This window comes from Colletes gigas, unplaced genomic scaffold (assembly GCF_013123115.1).
Source record: "Colletes gigas isolate AHSC1104 unplaced genomic scaffold, ASM1312311v1 Colletes_gigas_Sc00014, whole genome shotgun sequence".
Lineage (NCBI taxonomy): Eukaryota > Metazoa > Arthropoda > Insecta > Hymenoptera > Colletidae > Colletes > Colletes gigas.
Genome location: NW_025106643.1, coordinates 458,602 through 479,235, shown reverse-complemented (window position 1 = coordinate 479,235; position 20,634 = coordinate 458,602). Strand labels below are relative to the sequence as shown.

At 42.7% G+C, this 20,634-nt stretch overlaps 1 protein-coding gene across 1 annotated transcript in view; it reads right to left on the bottom strand.

The window, feature by feature from the left end:
• Positions 1–20,634, bottom strand: part of LOC122399671 (helix-loop-helix protein 11) — a 99,574-nt gene that overhangs the window by 1,986 nt on the left and 76,954 nt on the right. Inside the window, exon 3 of the mRNA XM_043400516.1 lies at positions 357–507. Within this exon, the coding sequence (XP_043256451.1) occupies positions 357–507 (151 nt within the window). The remainder of the gene's footprint in view (positions 1–356; positions 508–20,634) is intronic.

Sequence of the window (20,634 nt, the reverse complement as noted above, 5' to 3'; positions counted from 1 at the left end):
TATGAGCAATGATCTCTAGAGCGAACCATCCTCTTTCCATCTGGCTCCATAGCTAAAGGAGAGTAAACGAAGTTTCGATCCTATCGATCGGATCGCGACTTTTTCCCCTCCCGCGAACAGAACAGAATATCCGGCCGACCACCAAGAATGTAATTACTCTCGCGAAAATGACGAACGACTCCGCCATATTAATCTTCCCGCTGCTTTCGGCAGACAAATTAAAAAATTCCCCGACGAGTCTTCGGCGATGAGACGAGTCGGTAGCATAAAGCAAGTTATTCCAATCACGCGGGTAAATTAGTGACGTGTCAGCAAATTGTTTTTCTCGTGAACGATTTATTTACCCTGATGCTTACCCTGATTATCCGGTTTGCGTTTCTTAATTGGAACATCGCCACCCTCGTGCTGGTTCACCAATCGCTTCAATTGACAGTTTTGTGATAGCAGCTGTGTTTTCTCTTGCTCCAGCTGGTATATGTACTCGGCAGTCTGTTGAAGTATCGCAGCCTGAAAGTAGAATAGAGAAACATCGTCTCAGTAAACGGTCCATCGTATTAGTTTTATTCTACACAAATATTAATCGTTTCGTGGTGGTCTTATTCCACGCGGTTCTTCTCGTTTCGCACGCTGTTTAGTTCTCCCCCGACGTTTAATTATCGCAGAAGAAACAATCAATGGTGAGAGAGCAATTTGTAAGCATCTACGAATTACGAGCTAGAGAACGCTACGAGGAAGAGATCATCGTCGTGAGAATATCGGTCCCACTGTTTAAAATGATAATTCGTAGATGAGAACCATGTCTAACGAGTATAAATCCGAGGGAATAAATTTCGTAATACATTTCATTTCTGCTCTCCGATGTATGAAATTCTTTCTCTGGCAACGACTTATTTACGTAATTTTCTTACAAACTACGATCCTCACCGTGATGAATTCTTTTCTACCGGACGCGACAACGATCTATCATATCCCGTTTGTCATACGACTAAATATCACCGTTCTTTCTTTCACAGCTCTGCTTATTATGTTCTATAACTCATTCTCTCTTCTTGAATTATTCCTGTCACCTTCGGCGTACTTTTATTTTACTATTTATTATTTTCTATTTCCCCTTCTCACTTATTATTCTTTTTATCTCATAAATAGAATAAACTGTTATCGTTGTTGGCCGGTTTAACGTTGAGCCTCGAATTCCGGGATTTATCGTGTCGCGGATTGACGGGCGAAAAAATAAGGGCGGAAACGTGTTTGGTTCGGAAGTGCGTGACTGATAAAAACGAATCGAAAAGCAGGCTCGTTTAAAATATGAGAAACGGGAGAGGAATTGTAAGTGGGCCACGCATTTAAAAAGAATCGTGGGTCACAATACGCGCGACGCAGGTGTTCCCTGAGCATTATTCGTAGCCTACGTCGATGGGTGGAGGGGAGGGAAGGACAGAACTTCCTGTTTACATGGTACGGTCTTTAAAGGGTTTTGCTCGAAAGGGTGGAGGGGACGCCTATGGTCTGCTCGAGTCGATAACATCCGGAGAGCCGGACTATCGCGTGTCGCACGTTCGTACTACGGCGTAGTAAAACGGGAACGGTCCCGTGGAAGAAGCAGTGAAAAGAAAAGGGCCAATTGATACCGACTCGAAGGTAACGGGCTCGGGCTCGGGCTGTACGTTTCGCACCTGCCGACAGGTGGCCAACGAACAGATGCCCCCGGAACGTAAAACTTCCACGCCGAGGAACCAGCGTCTTTGGTCGTTTCTGGAAAATCTACGTCGTCGTTGGCTCAATTTTTAAGCGGCAGAAGAGTATAAAGAAATATCACCGATACTCGCTCATTACGATATCATATCGACCGTGGTTTACGAAACAAATGGAAACGTAAAGAAGATGCACGTGGACAGGGCGAAAGGAAGAAAGAACGCCTCACAAAGAAACATTGCGTGCAACGCAAGGAGATCTCTCTCGCGCGGGGCACAAAGGCAAAGAATCTTTTTCAGAAAGTACCCGGGGGGGGAAAAAAAGAAAGCCATAAAATACGAGGAACGAAAATACGAGGGACGCGGCAGAAAAGGAATCGAGGAATCTGTTCGCGGCAAGAACGACATTTCACGAAGAAGGAAATGAAAGGATTTCGCTGAAGATGGTGGGAAGAAAAACTTGTCAAACGTAACAAGATAGATTGAAGCAGTGGGATAAGAAATTGCAGGAAATGCTTGGAAAGGGCAACAAGAACAAAGGCGAGGGAAAAAATGAAGGGAAAAGATAAGGAAGGAAAAAGAGAACGCAGGCGTCCTTGGCGAGATTCAATAAAGGAAGACTGGAAGAGAAATATTACACGAGGAATGGAAAATGATGGTCCAAGAAAGGCCGAACTACGGTCGCAAAATCCAAACGACGAGAAAGATCTTTGAGAGTCAAACGAATTTTTTAGTTAAACCACGCGGCCGTTGAATAATGTAAAGGTGTATTTATATCGTTGCATCGATCAAATTCAATATAGATTACTTACAAATAATATTTCAAATTGACGGGTTTCGTAAATCTCATGTTCAATTAGAGCATCGTCTACGTTGGACCAGCATTGTACTTTGAGAGTTGGGAAAAATTAGCCTCGTTTGATCGATGATACAGGTCATTTACAAGTAAATGATGAAACTGTTCAATTTGTTCCAACAGTCATTAGCAGTAAACGCATTAACAGATCGAAAGGTCGACAGCCATTCTGCTGCAAGTAATAAATCATTGTATTGTTTGCCTAAGAAGTCCATTCGTTTAGCTTCGATGCTGCGCACTCTTTTTAAGTTTTAAACTAGTGTAAAGGTTAGGAACGTGTTTCTTTACTCTTTTGGCAAAGTTGGCTAGTTAAATTTAATTGCATTGTTAAATGCATGTGAGTAGAATCTCGGATTAAAATTTTTCCCAGGGGTTGCCGAATATATTTAGAGATATTTAACGCGTCGGTATTCTTGATCTCCCCTGTCGTCGAAGCGAGAAACGAAACGAAGGAATCGGTTACAAAGGATACAACATTTCTGGGAAGAAGACGTCGAGAAAACACAAGCTGAAGGAGACCACGGACCAGGACGGTCGACCAGGTCAGAAAGCTCCCTCAAAGGGACGAAATAAAAGGAGCGCATGGGCGCGAGGAAAAGGGAACGAAAATCTCCGAAAACGAATTGAAAAGAAGCGAAAGATGGTCTCGCGGGAAGGGGAAATTGAAGGTGCACCGCGATAGGAACATGGTGGATGTCACGAGAGAGAGGATAAGGAAACCACAGAGCAGCGAAGTCTTAACGCGACAAAGACGAAAAAGGAGAAAGGGTGTCCCGACTATAATATCGCCAGCCAGGGCGACCGGATGCGAGTCCGGCAGTTCTTATTATTGCGTTTGCGTGCAACCAACACTGCCATGGATACAAAGGACTAAACGAAAAGACCGCCTTTTGCACGCTCTGTTTTCTTCGCGAGGCTCTAACCGAGCAATTAAAACCTCCGCGTTAACTAACAACGCACGTGATCGAACCTGCACCGCCATTCAAACACTAGAAAACTGGATGGTCAAAGAAAATCAATCGGTTAACTCCAAAGTTAATTCCAAAAAAAGGCGTAAAAGGTGCTGCTCTCGTTCGAAGGATAAAAAATCGTGTCAGAATTTTTACGAGCATCCAATAAACGTAGAGATAGAAATCTCTGCGATAATATCTCGTTACATTTCTTTAGAATCGCATTAAATCAGTCACACGCAACCAGTTCGAAACGAGGTATCAGATGTTCTTTATTGCTCGCTTCCAATTCCCCGCACAGGAAACGTTTCCCGTCAAGAAATTGCCCGCTTAACGACTCAAAGGAACACACTTTAGATTACGCATACTTTATTGTCTCAGATCGTAATGACCATTGTGCCAAATAATGGCAGCGTTCACTATAATCTTCAGCTTCCTTGAGAGCTGGATAGAAATAACCGCATCAACCAATTTTCAGGCCTCAGATTAGATTTTCGGTAATGAATTTTTTTCTCGAAACTGCGTAGGAATTCAGGGATATGTCTATTGACCAAAAATGATTGTAATTCACCCCTACAACTAAAAATAATTTTTTTAGAACGATTTAGAATTTTTTAATTTTGTCGAAAAATGTTGGGCACCAAAATTTGTTTTTCATTTTTAATAGTTTTGTTCGGCGTCGTACAGAAAAGTTGTCTAATACTTTTTTGAAGGTACCCATGGGCTCTACTTCGGAAATAAATTTCAATAAAATATATTCACTATTGTAGGAGTTATGGCTGTTTGAAAATTGGACCAATTATCCGGGGGTTTTCCTCAGTTTACGGAGTTAAGGACCAACTTTTCGAATATTTTTACAATTTCTACATATTCTTCGTGAAAATACGCGTAGTTTGCTTTTTTTTAAATTAAAATCCGCCGATCCGTTCAGAAGTTATGACGTTTTAAAATTTTACTTGAAATTTCAGTGAAACATCTCAACGGTATGGTCAGACATGAAATATTTTCGGTAATGAATTTTTTTCTCGAAAATGCGTTGGATTTCGGGGGTATGTCTATTGACCAAAAATGATTGTAATTGACCCCCACAACTAAAAATATTTTTTTTAGAACGATTAAAAATTTTTTAATTTCGACGAAAAATGTCACACCTTCTCGAATTTTTTTCTCGAAAGTGGGTAGGATTTCGAGGGTATGCCTAATGACCAAAAATGATTGGAATTAACCCCTGCAACTAAATATAATTTTTTTGGTATGATTTGAAACTTTTTAATTTGGACGATAAACTTCACATATTCTCGAATTTTTTTCTCAAAAGTGGGTAGGATTTCGAGGGTATGTCTAATGACCTAAAATGATTGGAATTGACCCCACAACTCAATGTAATTTTTCCAGAAAGATTTGAAAATTTTTTTGTTCGCCGAAAAATTGAGGCACCTACCCCCTGTCGATTTTTCTTAACAATTCGTTTTTCATTTTTAATAAGTTTGTTTGATGCCCTACAGAAAAGTTGCCTAATACTTTTTTGTAGGTACCCATGGGCTCTACTTCAGAAAAAAGTTTCATTGAAATATATTCACTATTGTAGGAGTTATGGCTGTTTGAAAATTGGCCTAATTTTACGGGGTTTTTCTAACTTTACGGGGTCAAGGACCAACTTTTCGAATATTTTTACAATTTCTACATACTCTCCGTCAAAATACGCGTAGTTTGCTTTTTTTAAAATTAAAATCCGCCATTCCGTTCAGAAGTTATGACGTTTTAAAGATTCGCATGATATTTCGGGGAACGATTTCTGGCCTCGCATTAGATTTTCGGTAATGAATTTTTTTCTCGAAACTGCGTAGGATTTCGAGGGTATGTCTAATGACCTAAAATAATTGTAATTGACGCCTGGAACTAAAAATAATTTTTTTAGAACGAATTGAAATTTTTTAATTTCGACGAAAAATGTCACACCTTCTCGAATTTTTTTCTCGAAAGTGGGTAGGATTTCGAGGGTATGTCTAATGACCAAACACGATTGAAATTGACCCCCGAGGCCGAAAATAATTTTGTCAGGATGATTTGAAAATTTGAAATTTCCCCGAAAAATTTAGGCACCTATTACCCGTCGATTTTTCTTAAAAATTCACTTATGATTTTTAATAACTTTCGTTCACATGAATCTCCCCCCTTAAAATCGTACGGTTACCTCGGTCAGAGTTACATCGCACGTGCCGAAATCATGCTAATACCATTCTGCAAAATCGAGGTGGGCCAAGGTCGACCAGCAGCGTTTCCTAATCGGCCTCTGGCAGCGGATTTATGACTCGTGAGGTGCCGAATAGCCCACCGAACGACCGGCAAATTTTTAAATAACGTGTTCCAAAAATTTCACGCGATCCACCGTTCGCCGGTCTTCGTTTTCGACGTTATTCGATGAACGATCGCTAATTTACGAATTTTTATTCGTTGTTTGTCCGACTCGGGTCGAGAACGAAACGTTGAAAAGGTTCCGGAATGCGAAGGGTCGGGAGATCTCAAAACGACAGGCTTCGAAGTTCGTCGATCGAGAAACTTTTTCAACGACCCGTCTATTTTCCTTGCGCTCTCGTAGTGGAAAAATCAGGATACCGACAGCTGTGACCGTGAATGAATGGACTGACGACACAGTCCGATCGATAAGAGTAAAAGACTAGAGGGCATAATGCCGCGCAGCTGGCGATCGAAAGAAAGGAAAGTTCACAGCCGCGAAGCGTGCCCGTAGTCTGAGCTCTCGTGACCCTACCTGCTGAACTCATTTCCACGAGCAGCCAACTCCAAGGGGTATCCTTCCGCGGATCCGAATCCTTGGTCAAAGTCGTCGAGAAGAAAAATCGAGCAAGTTCAAAATTCGCTAGTTCGTAACTTTGACTTTCGTAACTACGGACGCGCACTGATACCCGCCCTTTCAAGTAACGAAAAGCCACGCTTCCCTTCGTATCGTACAATCAAACAATACGAGTACTATTCCGCTCAACGATATCTTATTTATCAGTAGACCGCGGATCTTTATGCAAATTCAAATTTTTATTCAGAGAATCAATGAAACAGGAACTTCGTAGAGAGTTGTCTCAACCCCTAAATACAGGGTGTTTCGTGTTTACGTAAAGTATTTACTTTGGCAGAAAGATATTTGGGGAAAAAGGGATAAATACGAGCAACGATTCTACGTCCTTGTTACACGCAACGTAGTAAATACCCGTGGCCGTGGCATTCCACAGACTGGTTACTACTACTACGGACTCCTCTCTTCCTCCTCATCTCTCTATTATCTCTTTGGTTTCCCTCGTAGCATCCCTTTCCTACCGTTTACCGTATCGCCAGTCACATCCGCCCTCGCGACCGGCTCTCTTCGTCTTTGTCGCCTCGCCCTGTTTCTCTCTATCCCTCTGCACGTCTCTCTCTTTCATTCCTCTATCCCCACGAGAAACGACGGGGCTTGATCCGAATATCTATTTGGAAACTTCTGTCATTCCGGGACTGCCCGATTAATTTCGCTGCCCGCCGATGCACATTGACGTCTTTCGCTAAATAGTACCACGCGCACGAGGGAACCAACTCCCAGGAATTAGCTTCCAACGTTTATTGTTCGTACGATAAAGACTCCCATATCCGAACTAACAGGGAGACAACAATGCCCAGGCTGTAGAATCACTTTCTTTGTATTAAATTTCATTTGTTTAATTTAAAATAACAAAATTTACTGTTTATTTCTGTTGAGACGGGTTCGTTCATTGTCTCCAAGGTGGAGACAATGCGATGCAAGAACAAAACGAAATGCGAACAAGATTAGCTATTTCTAGTGACAAGTACCTCTTGTTTCTTAAAGTAATGGAATCAGGGCATCCACATGTATTATAGCACACGATTAGAACATTTCGTGACATCGAAACACAGAAAACGGTAACCGGATCCAGGCAGCAAAAAAATTCCGTCTTTCGTGCGCGAAAAAGGATTAGAATCTTCTAATAGCGTGATCAACGTTGCCACAGAAAGCACAGTTGGAATCCAAGCAAAAGAACCGAATACGAGTTATATCGTAACGATATACCGGGTGTCCCAACAGTCTTGGTGATATAGAGCGAATTACAAATGTTACCTAGGATTTGTAAATAGTATCGATGAATATTCATAATTTATGTAGGCCTGGATTGTGCGAATAAAATATTAATTTCGATATGTGCCGATATACGCGGAGAGTGTTGGGACACCCTGTGTTTCAGTAACAGTTTCTTGCAATAACGCAGAGTATAACATAATTCAAGTCTTAACAGCCTACCGTCTTGACGGATTCCTAACTGTAATTGACGCTAAGTGTTATGGACGTCAAGCACCATGTGACTGAATACTAGGTAACTGAACTATAGTAAGCAACTGGACTGCAGGTAAAATTGAACCGAGCATAGTTTTCGAACAGATACACAGTCAATTATACGTCCGCGTACATCCATATAATTTAGTACAGAAAGCTATACAGAACTATTTATAACCAACAACAATAGATTAATACGTATAATCACAGGAGCAATTTTGCACTTTATATACATTTTCGTAACATCGCGTTTTGCATTTGTTGTCACGAGTTATTCGAGGGATAAAAGTTTAAAATATTACAAGAAATTTTAACAAGTTAAATAAATCTTTGTTATCCTTCCATAGTCTCTTTTCTAACAAACAATATCAGACGATATCCTCTAGCCAGACTATGGAACTAAATAGACGAAAGCTTAATTGCCTGAACTCAACCCCGTCACTCACTCCTCCACAATCAGGCCACTACCTCGGGGATCTTATTAAACTTGTTCATCCGTACGTCTTATTAGTATTGATAGCAATTTATTTCGATACCTGTTAGATACCTCGGCACAATGGAAACTGATACGTATCAGAATTAATGAGTACGTAATTGAATTCGTCCCATTACTAATCTTGTATTCAGCTTTATAGCAGCACCGAGCTATAACGATTGGCCCCTGAATAATCCTCAACGTGTCAGTGAAATCCATCTTCTCAATTACGAAATCCAATTTCCACGATAGTGATTCTATTAGTCGTTAGTTTATATAATAACCGTGAAGTGCGGTTCGACGCAAAACCTTAACCAATAACGAAACAGATTTCTCCAACGATTGTAAACAACGAATACTCCTTTAGATGGAGATTTTTGGATTATGGCGACAGTGCGATCGTTCGAAGCTATCGCTTCGCGAGGGAATTCGCTCCCACCGAAAGTCTACTCGGCCTCGAGAAGAATCGAATCGTTTTGTTCTTGTTGCGTCGGCGTCGGCGGCGTCGGCATTCCAAAGACCGAACACGCCGATGCAGGAGAGCGGCCTGCTGTGGCCGCCACCTATCGAACTCGCTCTCACTTCGTCGCAGTTTCGCGTTCCTTTATGACCCTGCGTGCCATCGATAGCCAACCCCGTATGTACACACTTCTCTCCACATCGAGCTTCGCTCTATTGTTTTCACTATTCGCGCGAGACCACCGACAACCTTTCGAAGGATCCGATGTTCGATGACGTTTTCGGTCGATTCGATTTCGGGGGATTTCCACTATTTACGGGAAATGAACGCCTACGCTTGTTTCGCGAGTCACGTCGGTATCATTTTTCCAAGAAACACTGTTGGACGCGAAGTGGCTGCTGGCCGAACCCACGGAATTTATGAGCGCCAGCATCTTCGCGGAAATTCTTACCATTACGTGGTAATTGCCTTAATAGGCGAGTTACGTACGCATTTTCACAAAAATTATCATCGCCCACCGCCATTTATAACGCGCCAGAATGCGCTCGTAGTTTCGGGGTTAAGGTACGGCAGATCTCGTAGCATTTTCAGGGAAAACCTCTAATTTCACTGTATATTTAAATTTCGTGCGTATTTTAACATCTTCAAAAGCAATTACTTTTCGGACGCGTCTGGTCGAAACGTTGAAACATAATTATCCGTCTGTTTTACGGTTCCGTTAGGGTTTTCGTATAGTTCTCTTTTTTTAAAATGGTGCGCGCGAACGTGGTCGAAAGGCAATTAAAATTCCCAACGATGAGGTAAGGAGAGGTGAGATTGACCTTCGTGGGAGAAAAAAACGAAAACAGAAACTGGTCGTCGTAGTTTTAGACGTGCCTTCCAGGAAGAAAGGTGTTTTGTATCCGCGGTGTATGCTAAACGGAATCTACCTGCACGAAAAGGTGAAACGCGAGCCGAACGACCGTTGCGGGATTCATTACCGGGCCCAGCAGCGTTTCGAATCGCAAAACTTAATCGTTTGTGTAGCAGCGACAGATTTTTGGTCGCTCAGGGTCGCTCGTTCTACCACAAAACTCGCCAAACACGACCTCTGACTTTATTACAAGGTAATAATTCGTGTTAACTCTTTCGAAATTATTTCAACGCTCGATCTTAGACGACTCACCCTGCGTGCCATATCGAGAACAGCCAATTGTGCAGAAAAATGCAATGTTTTGGTCGAAATGCAATCGTGTTATCTAGGTAACGTAAACGTTTTACTCGCCCACTGCCGCTATTAAAACGAACGAGAATTGCAAATTCCCCGCATTTGTTCGTCTGTCATGGCACATTGCGGTCAAGCGTCCCGGCGCCAGACGACGCCGCAAACGCCGGCTCGACTCGTGCCCAAACGACCGGCGGAAACGTAAAAACACGTTTCTCGAGAAAAATCCTTTGTGTCTGCCATTTTTTACAATCCTAAATTTTTCAAAAATATCGATACATCATCAAACGCGGTAACAAAAAACTATCGATGAAGAGTTTCTTTCGGTTATGTAAGAACGTTCGAGTGCCAAATTAAACTGGGACAAAAGTATAGTCATCGAGTGCTAGGAATTTTCATTTGCCGTTCATTCCTACGCCAATAAATTAGAAATTGTAAATTTAGATTCGCGTCATTGTTGCAAGAAATGTGCAACGCGTGGCACTGATGCGGTTGAACTTTTGTATTTGGAGTAGTTGGCATGAAAACGCTCGAAAGAAAAATAACTTAAGTGCATTCGGGTTCGGCGAGGTTGGGAAAAGACTGGACACTTTGCCAAGGCACGAAGCCGTACGTTATAAGCGCGATGGAAAAGGGAGGAAGGACTAAAGTACGCTGGCCCCGCCGATTGATTGTGACAAGTTCAGGAAGAAAGGGACGAGGGATGAAGAGAACCGAGGTTAAGGGATTTTAAAGGTATTCTTGAATTTTATTGCACTTTTCTCGCATACATGGATTTGATTTGATGCTTACGATTGGAAGAATTTATCGTCAAGAATTGGCAATTGATTTAATCAAGAAAGTAAAACTCTGATTTTGGAAAATGGAAACTGGCAAAACGGAGCGGAGAAAACGAAAGGGAAGAGAGGCTGAGACAAAGTCGAAGGGGTGGGGGAAAATGGAAGGAACGAAAGACCGTGTCAGAGGGAGGGGGGTTTGACGTTACGCAACTGCATTCTGAGCGTGGCGTACTCTCGTACGTGCACTCGAGGACATTACTCCCAGCGGGTCGGAGTCGTTTCCGAGTGGCGGCCACGGCCCGATCCAAAACGACGGGGAAACTGCGACGATGGCCAAAATATCTCGTCAAGTCGTGCATATAGACCGTCGTCGGTCCGAAATCGACGCGACCTTCTTACCAAGCCCGGTTCGTTGCACTTGTCGACCACCAGTCGAACTCGGATGACCCGTCGAACGATCTAGATTCGATTTCGACTTTTAATGCCTCGAACGTCTGGCGCCATTTAAATCTCTGGGTTAAGAGAGTACACAATATGGAATAAATTCTTCTTCTTGCAAGTGGAGTTCCGCTGACAGAAACTATTACAGTTTACAAGTGACTTTGAAATTTTTATCACGAATGGTTCCTTTCGGGCTTGTTCGAAACCATCAGAATTACGTGCTCGAGTCCTGTTCGGCGGTGATCGTTACAGAGGGTTTATTAACATAAATACATAATATTCACGTAACAAGTTTGCCGCGGTTCAACATACTCTCGACGAGCGGCCATTAGACCGCGAGCTTGCTGGCTATAAAATGCAACCGGTAGGAATGCGCGTGGGAATGTCCGTGCAAGAGAAAGAGACGGCGAAAAGAGGGAGGGTTATCCGTGTCCAATGAATCGATTGGCAATTGATCGTTTTCATTATTTAAAGACTCCAGATACCATACGTTTTCTCTACCTCCGGCGAACGTGTTCCTTCGCGTACCTTAATCGAACGTTATGACTGTTCGTTCGTGTCTAGCGCACTCGTTGTTCGCCATTTTTACGGGAATCGGTATGATGTATATCGTTTCGAAGAACACGCTCGAATAAATGGGTCTCGTACGAGAGAACCGTTTCGAACGTTCAGTTACACAAATAGTGATTTTCGCAAGGGGCCATTCTACCTTGTGGGCAAAAAAAAAAAGATGTTTATTTGTTTTATTTATTAAAGAGCAATTAATAAATTAATTTATAACGAGCAATGTTCACTATTAGTCAAGAAAAAAATTGAGTTTGACGATCGCTCGAAACCCTCGATGTTCCGTGCATCGATCATGGTGTATTCGAGTGACCTTGACCGTGACCGTGAACCAACCACATGAATTGCATGCAGGCTGCAGTCAGGCTGTCAGCTTATCTGCACAAACATCGAATCTAGAGCACGTTAACTAATTACCGGCTTTTCCATGGCTCCGGCTAAAGCCGGTAATTGCATGGCCATCGTTATCAGTGTTGACTCTCCTGAGAATACAGCTGTCCCATCGTGGTCGCCATTGGATTAGAACGTCAGGTATATTCCCGTCCCGCTGTTTTCTCTTTTAATTTTATCCCCACCTCGTCGCTTTCGCGACTATTTCTCAATTTTTATCGAGTTCGATCCACCGAACACCGATCACACGTAGGGTCTGTAGGTACAGACACAGTAATGCACGGTTAACTTTCTATTCTTCTTTGTCTGTTTGATATTTTTGAGAAACTTGTTCGATTTCGCTTCACAAAATAGTCTTTAATTAGTCGTTAATTACGCGTAAACGAGCGTCGTTCGCGACGCAACAAGATGTACGCGATATTATAGAGTACGAGGACCATGGGAACATTCGTGGGGAGCGAGTGCAGGCGGGTTCGCATGGAAACGTCCCTGAGACCGCGTGGACGTGTCAGTCAGATTTTCAACGAACCGCGTTCGCGTGTAAACACGACCACGTCGATCTGGTAGCGAGAGAACCGGGGAAAACTGGTCGTATTCGTCGTCGTGGAATCGCCACGGTCGTGGTACGGGTGAATCGAGAAGGCCTGGTACCAAGCACGTGGCCGTTTATGGGAGACGCGATGCCCATTGGATGGCAAGCAACCGAGTCGACTGGACGTGTGGACGACCCTGACCTTGACTGTGGGACAAGGACAGCGAGACACGAGCACCGTGCAGCTCCGTTCACAACGGTACACGATGCATCGACTCCGATCTTGGCGATTTCAAATGCTCGACGCTTGACCTATATCAGTGGTACGCAACCATCTCTTGCCGAGGAACATCCTCCAACAATGTTTAGATAGATAGTTGCGCGTGATAACCACAACAAATAATGTCCCAATAACCTGGACATTGTACAAAAGCAACGATAAAATATTTGCATGAATGAAGTTCTATGCGTATCGTCCCTGCGTGGAGAGGTTGGAAATAAGGTTATATTCGATGACAAAGGGGCTGGAATAATAGACGATGGTAACATATTACTAGGCGAAGCAGAGGAGGAAGATGGTACTTACACGCTAGATAGCGCACAAGATGCGGGACTCACCAAAAGGTCACTGAACGAGGGACCGATTCGAGAACCAACTACAATGCAGAGAGAGAATATAACTACCATGGGACAAAACAATGTGGCATAGAGGACGCGACCATATTTGGATGAAATGGATGCAACGAGGCGCTGCAAGAGAATTTGAACCGATCGAATGCTTGGAACGTGGGAAGCTTGCAACTTAGGACAACATTCGCGTAAACTTTTGCACGAACAAAGGGCTAATATCCCCATGGAGTGTCTGTAAAATTCGTCGGGCACGCGTAACACTTGGCTGGCACGTCTGGCCATGATTCACTGTTTCTACTTGGGTTGATGCTCGTAAAGATAGTAGTATAGTATTCAGTATTTTCTAATTGGATTCAGTTAAGAAAAATAATTACTACTTTGCACACTACTGTTGCAATAACATTTGCAATGTAACATGTTGCAAACGAAATTTTGTTTGTCAGGAGCGTAGTCTCGCTCGATCAACTTTGAGGAATCACTGGTAAAAAAAAGCTCGCCGTCGATCGAAAATTTTAATGTCCAAAACGAGGGGTAACGAGGTCCTCCGTACGATCGCGAAAAAGCTTTGAATAATTCACGGTTCCGACTACTCCTTTAGCGTGACACGTTAACGATAAGACTTCAAATGGCAGGTTTAACGGTCGCCGGTACGGTTCGGGCACCGACTCAAAGAGGCGTCGTCACTATGTATGCATGCGTGTTGCATTAACTATGCGATCGAACTCGCTCTGCATATTTTGTCATTCGCATGCGATACCGTACGTGTGCATGTGAGCGTTTCATTGAATCTCCCTCGCGAATAATGAACTTTAAGCTCTAGCGTAGCGAACATCCTTTCTATGACAACAAAGGGGAGGAGAGATATTAGCATCGCGCGCGAACAGAATCGACTAAAATGCCGGCTTTGAGCCAAGGAAGCTGCAAACAGAAAATTACTCCGCGTCAAAATGGATAAACGGTCCCACGCGCGTTCTACTGTTTTTGTTTATACGTTTCGATGCGTACCGATGCACACCCCACAGACATTTTAAAAAATTCGAAGTGTAATTGGTTAATAATATCGTAAGATCAATTTGACGGATGGTTTTTGCTGTCGCGCGCGCAGCCGACGCGCGGATGGCGGCGTTTTCGAAAAAATGGGCCGGAAGTGTCGCGGTAAGTACGTGTAAAAGAAGACGGAGCACAAAGAAAGGACTGAACTTGATCCGAGGGACACGTTCTCAGGAACAAAAAGGTTTCCCCGTAAGCGCGTGTGAATCGAGCCTGGAGGTGCATGCGCGCTTAGGCTGCACGACCGGTACAAAGCGCGCGAAGGCGCGAAAGAGGAGAAACGCGTTGGGGACGCCGATCGTCAGACATGGTTTGTTTGCATTCCGCGACCATGAAGCGGTCGTCAGTCTTCCATAGAAATTATCGTCGCGCATGGGGCTTGCTCGGTGCCCTTCGTCCACAACTCATCGCTCTTCGCCCCGGTCTTTCTCTCTTTCAACGTGCCTTGGAAGCCAGCGACGATAAAGGAATTATCGAATCCACGCTGGATCCGTAAAAACATCGACTCAAGTCGAAGTCGAATATACTTTCGAGACAATCGTATAAAACATCAAGATAGTAAACAGATAAGAAACGTGTGGGGTTTCTGGTGCAAGCGACGAGCCAGACAAGGAAAAGGGAAAGGAAAGGAGCAGCCACGCGACGAGACCAGAAATGGAAGGACGAACGAGCGAAGAAGAAAACAAGGAATTCGATCGAGTTCGAAGAAGAAGAAGATCGTCGCCGTGAAGAGGAAGGACTTATATACACGGGGTTCTTATTTATGCAGTAAAAATGGCAATCGATAGCCAGCGATATTGCCATTCTCGAGTGGCGCGCCACGGCGGCCCGTGTCTGGTCTACAGCCGAAACTTAAACTCCATTTCACTATGGTATTTCAAGTAGTTGCCGAACTCTCGAGAAACTTTAATATCCCGCGTCGCGAAAGATTAAAGATTCAACCGCTACTTGTCATTCCATCGCCACGTTCCAGAGCCACCCCCTCGTCGACGACCATCCCTCCAGCCAGGCGTCCGTTCTCTTTTCCTCGTCCCGGTTTTATCATGCGCTGGGGCTGTTTCCATCCTCGCTTTTCTTTCTTCTTTCTTTTTTTTTCTTTTTCTCACGCCACTTCGCGCCTTGTAGAGCGTTTCGACGGTAAATCGTTTGCACAGTCACTCGACGCGCGAGGGTTCAACGTCGGCCCGTTTCTTCGGGTTACTCTCTTAAAGGGAACTTACACGTACGCGAAAAATTAGAAAGAGAATACGAATTTTTCGTTTCCTCCTGATGCAAGCGACTGCTGCAATTCTTTGTATAGTAAAAGTTCAAAATTATAAAACCAGGAGCAATCTAAATGCAAAAAATTCATAAAGAGAACAAACACGATCTGAGATTTAAATTACTTTTGCCCGTTTGCAACACAAAAGGCACCCAGGGATCCTGTCTACGCGATCTTTTCCGGTACAATGCGATGGAAAAATTGTTGAAGCGAGAATTAAACCTGTTATTCCGAGTTTTATTAAATTCTCTTTTGAAACTGCCACCAGCGGAGGTATCTCGTTACGCGTTAACGAATGCGTAAAAAATTTAATCGTAAACGTTTCCGTATGTGTTCCACGCTCAACGGGGAACACGTTAAAGGTAAAGAGTTCCCGTTGCAACAATATTACGGGGTCTGGTGTCTGTACGATGCACCGATTCTGCAAGTTGCAGCGTCCTCGCTGCAACCAAAGTTGTGTGCACTTATGCACGCGAGTGGAAACAAGTCGATGCACAAATAAAACGGGAGGGTAAAAAAGAGATCGAGAAAGACGGGTCGCGTATGTGCACGCATGAAAATGCACCGTCACGAAAGTAGCCATGCATGGCCAACATTTGCATACGTAGATTGACTACCGTCCACCGGCGAGATCTTGCGCTTTTACGAGCTCGTCAAAGCCGATCTTGAGTTTAAAATCGCTTGCCTGACCATCGATCGAAATTACTGATTCGAGACTGCTACTTGTACTGGGTGGTCCGGTAACTTACTTATCCAATTAACCCTTTGGCTGTCGCGTCATCCACGTATGGGCGAAAGGATTCTTTACTATAGGACTAGAGCAATTAATTCTCAGGATGAATCGTTTCAAAGGTTCCACACACGTTTGTACACACGTTGTACAACTTGCGATGCGCTCTATCCCATCACTATTGGAATTTGCATCTAATTTTAGATTTGCTTCTGAACCCATCTTAATGGGCAATGACACCGTTTGCGAAGAAAAACAGCGACGGATAGCAGCAACCCTCGGAGCAATATCAGCTACCGATGATGGTAGGTTTCAAAGGAAACAGTCGCAGCAATATCGGTCTGGGAGCAATAAGCGAAGTTAGTCGCGGAATCTCGAGCAAGTAAACTGAAACCGTAGTTAATATCTTGATGTTACTGGATTCAAGGGTTACGGCAGCGTGACGGGATGAAAGGTGACGTGCTTCCAGAAATTTTATTCAAAGGCAAATTTGATAAAATTACGTACATTAATTAAATTACTAAAACACGTACATTAAACTACGAAATGTCCTTAATTTCGTTAACACACCTTCAAAATTTTGTTTTTAAACAACTGGAGATAAATCGAAATCGTTCCTTCCTGAATTTCTATTTTCCATAGAATATTCCAAAATAGGCAGAATTTAGATAGAAAAAATAACGTGATTAATTTAGTTTAGAGGGAAACGCGTTAAAGGGAAAGAAAAATGGGGAACGAAGGAAATCGATCCTCGTCGAACGCGTTGATCGTGCGGCGAACGATATGATACACGGTGTGTCTGTCCGTGGAACCGCGGATTCTATTATCGGCCAGCGAAAAGTTATTTTTAACGTTGATCTTCTTAGAGCCGCCATCGCGAGAACGTGGCCTGCACAGCGCCACTGACCTCGCCAACCGCCGACTGTGGTTCACCGCGAAACTCATATCTGAAACGTCACCTTTTGCTCGCGCAGCTTCTGTTCTCTCCGAGCCCACCGCCTCCTGGCCGTTTTTCAGATCACTTTTATTTCGTGCCTTCTATCCCGAAGGGACGAGGTCTCGCGTTTCATCAACGGCGTGTGCTCACGCGTATCGCGCTCGCTGACACGAACCAACTCACCCACTTGCCTACCAACTTAAGGGGTACGCAAGTACGCTCTCTCCTCGGGAAGTAGTAAAAAATATCGTTTATCTTATTTTTTCCCCACTTTCCGTTACTGGAAACCTTCGGGATATTAAATTTTATGTTGAATTCAAACTTTTTGCGCAAGAAAAATGAATATTGTAAAAGCTCTAGCGAACAACAGCTGGGGAGCCCATCAGGAAATTATTCTAAAAACCTATCGGGCATTAAACGATCCAAACTAGATTGTTGTTCAACTATTACTCTTTTTATCTCTTTCTTTTCTAACGCGAAAAGAAGCAATTACCACGTCTGTATGAAATTTTATTACCGGTGCAAGTAAATCATTGTTCAATTATCATTATTTACGACAGCGGACGGTCGAGATCGTAGTCTTGCTCTATATTCTAAAGCAACAATTTAGCGACTTAACATAAATCATCGCGGGGGGAAACTGTTCAATAGCGCCTGGAACTCGATGCCACGAAAAAGGGCAACACGTAGACATTCAAGTTTTTACAAGCGCTCTTTTATGATTCAGAACGGGGACACTTAGTTTCTAATTTATGGCGGTGATTTCACCAATTACCGGGACCTTAATTCCCCTTTAAATCGATAAACCTAATTCCCATGTGAGCGTAATTGAACCGTGGCTCGGGAAATCACTCGATAAATAGATACAATTAACGAAAGAAGAATATTGCGACCTGGCGAATCGATGCGCCTAATAACGTGACATTTTCTTAATATAATTCGAATAATGTTTGACCAAAGTAACGTTCGTTCTTAACTATAAAGAGATTTAATAACTACTTCCAATAATAGAAATTGATCGAAATTGTAGGAGGCAGTTTCCACGATAGCCAAGGCTAAAGGGTTGAAACAGCGTAATCTATTAACTATGCGTTTCATCCATTGTGTTTCTGACCTACTGGCAGGATTGCAGTGACAAGGCGTGAGAATCGATCGCGGGCAACGCTGTTCGCCTCAGCCATAATCACAGGCTAATTATAACAAAGCTAGCAAGATCCCCGATATCCCGTGATTTTCTTCGTTTTATGCGGTCGTTGATAATTGTTATTGAAAAAAATGTTTCGTATCGTAACAGTCACGCTTCCTCGCAAGCGGCGATCAATTTTCACGGTATCGATTCTCGTCCTCGGGCATAAAAACACTAGGTCAAACCGGCAATATCGGGTCGTTCGGTCTGGTTTTTTCGTACCTCGCGCGTATTTTCGGGATCGATAGATCGGCCCGGAGACACGTTGGCGCGAAACAAAGCTGCACGAGCCGTTCGATACGCCCTATTAATTGCGGGCTTTTCTCTCCGACAACAAAGAATACGTTTATATAACTGTCTGCTGGTGCTCTGTGGGTAATTAGGTCCGTTGCACACGTGCATTTTTTTTTTTTTTAATAGTAATAGATAATCAGGTGCGTGATACACATTTGTTTATACCAGAAATGAGCACACACTTACATCCAAGCTCTTTTGTTAAGCCATAACTATTTTAGCGAAATATTCTTACGATCGAGTAGATTGCGCAGCCTTCAATCTTTACAAATAGCGTACAGTGTATCAATTGTTATATAATTATTTTCGATTGTTCCGTCGTGTGAGAAACGACGATGAAAATTGTTGAGAAAACGAGGCCCACGAAAGAAAGAAAGAAAGAGAAGAAAATAGCAGTTAACCAACGACTAACACGTAGCATCGATTCTTGTACGCAATTTACTAATTTAATATAATGATGGTCGTCTGGGTAATCATCGATCGAGGATTTATGCGAAGAAGCTTCCCCATGGTCGTTACTCGAATCGGCCTTGTTCTCAGTTGCGTCTTCGATACAAAAATATAAAAATAGAAATAGAAAACAAACCGTGAGTCGTTACATCGGTGTGTAAAATTGATTCAATCGTCCGATACTTGAACAAATTACTATGCAATTTCATAACTGTCGATGCTTTTTGTATTCGTGACTCGACGTCTTTAAAAAATTATTAAGTATAAAATAAATGTGTTGATTTATTTAATTTGTGGTAGAAGAAAGAACAATCTGATTGTAATGTTAAGGCATGAATCTCGTTATAATAAATTTCCGTGTTTATTATAATAACGCTGAAAAGTGAAAACGAAGCAACGTCAGATAATTACAGCTAACCAGTTGAATGAATTAAACCTGTTTTAAAATTCTCCTTTGACTGGTTCTCCAATTAAATTCTCTTTACTTCTTGATAGTCGCATGAGATTTTTAGAGAGAATAGCTTGTTAAATTTTAGTGGGATGCATAAATAATAATAATAAATATAATATAATTAATCGAATACGTCCCTTATATTGCGTTGCATATTATAACATGTGATGTATAAAGTACACGACAAACCAGTTTCATAATCAACGACAACACATGCTGTCATAAACCTATCATTATTATTTTATGAAGTAGTAAATAACATTAGAGTTACGAGTGGTATTTTTCCACGTCTATCTTTAGATTTTGTTGCGTCAATAAAAATATAATAATAGTATAGTTTTTAATTATTCGTTTATGTTTTCAGTCGTATGTATTATTCTCATAATTATCATCGTTTTATGTAATTCAGACGAATATCATTCGTGACATGTAAAACATGAGCGTCACCCTTATTCGTGTGACGGGGCTCCCTGTGCACTTTACGTGTCACCCATATTCGCATGACATAGTAATCAACGCGTTAAGAGGGTAGGCGAGCCTTAGAATGTTAAATATCGACCTTTCATACCCACAAAATAACTCCTATTTAACACTAGATTTAAGGAATCTCGAACCGCGAACGAACTCGTTACACGACTTAACAGTTTTAGGCACCGAACTTTTATCGCGTTGCTCTTTTATCGAAGATCAATTGTTGTACGCGTTCGCACGAGAAAACGTGACAAACGCTCGTCTAATTGAGGCCTTAGCTATGATTTATTCAACGGAAGAGAAAGCGAATGTGTTAAGTGGTTTGTCGAAGGCAAAACGTGTCTCGCTCTCCCGAACGAGATATGCGAATTTAGTCTGTAGTCTAATCTGACGCATCAGCTTTAATTTAAACAAAAAATCGTCCCTTCGTCGTCTCGTTCCTATCGAGAGTCGTAGAAATTTCGACACTCGGTCAATTATTCCCAGCCGTGCATCG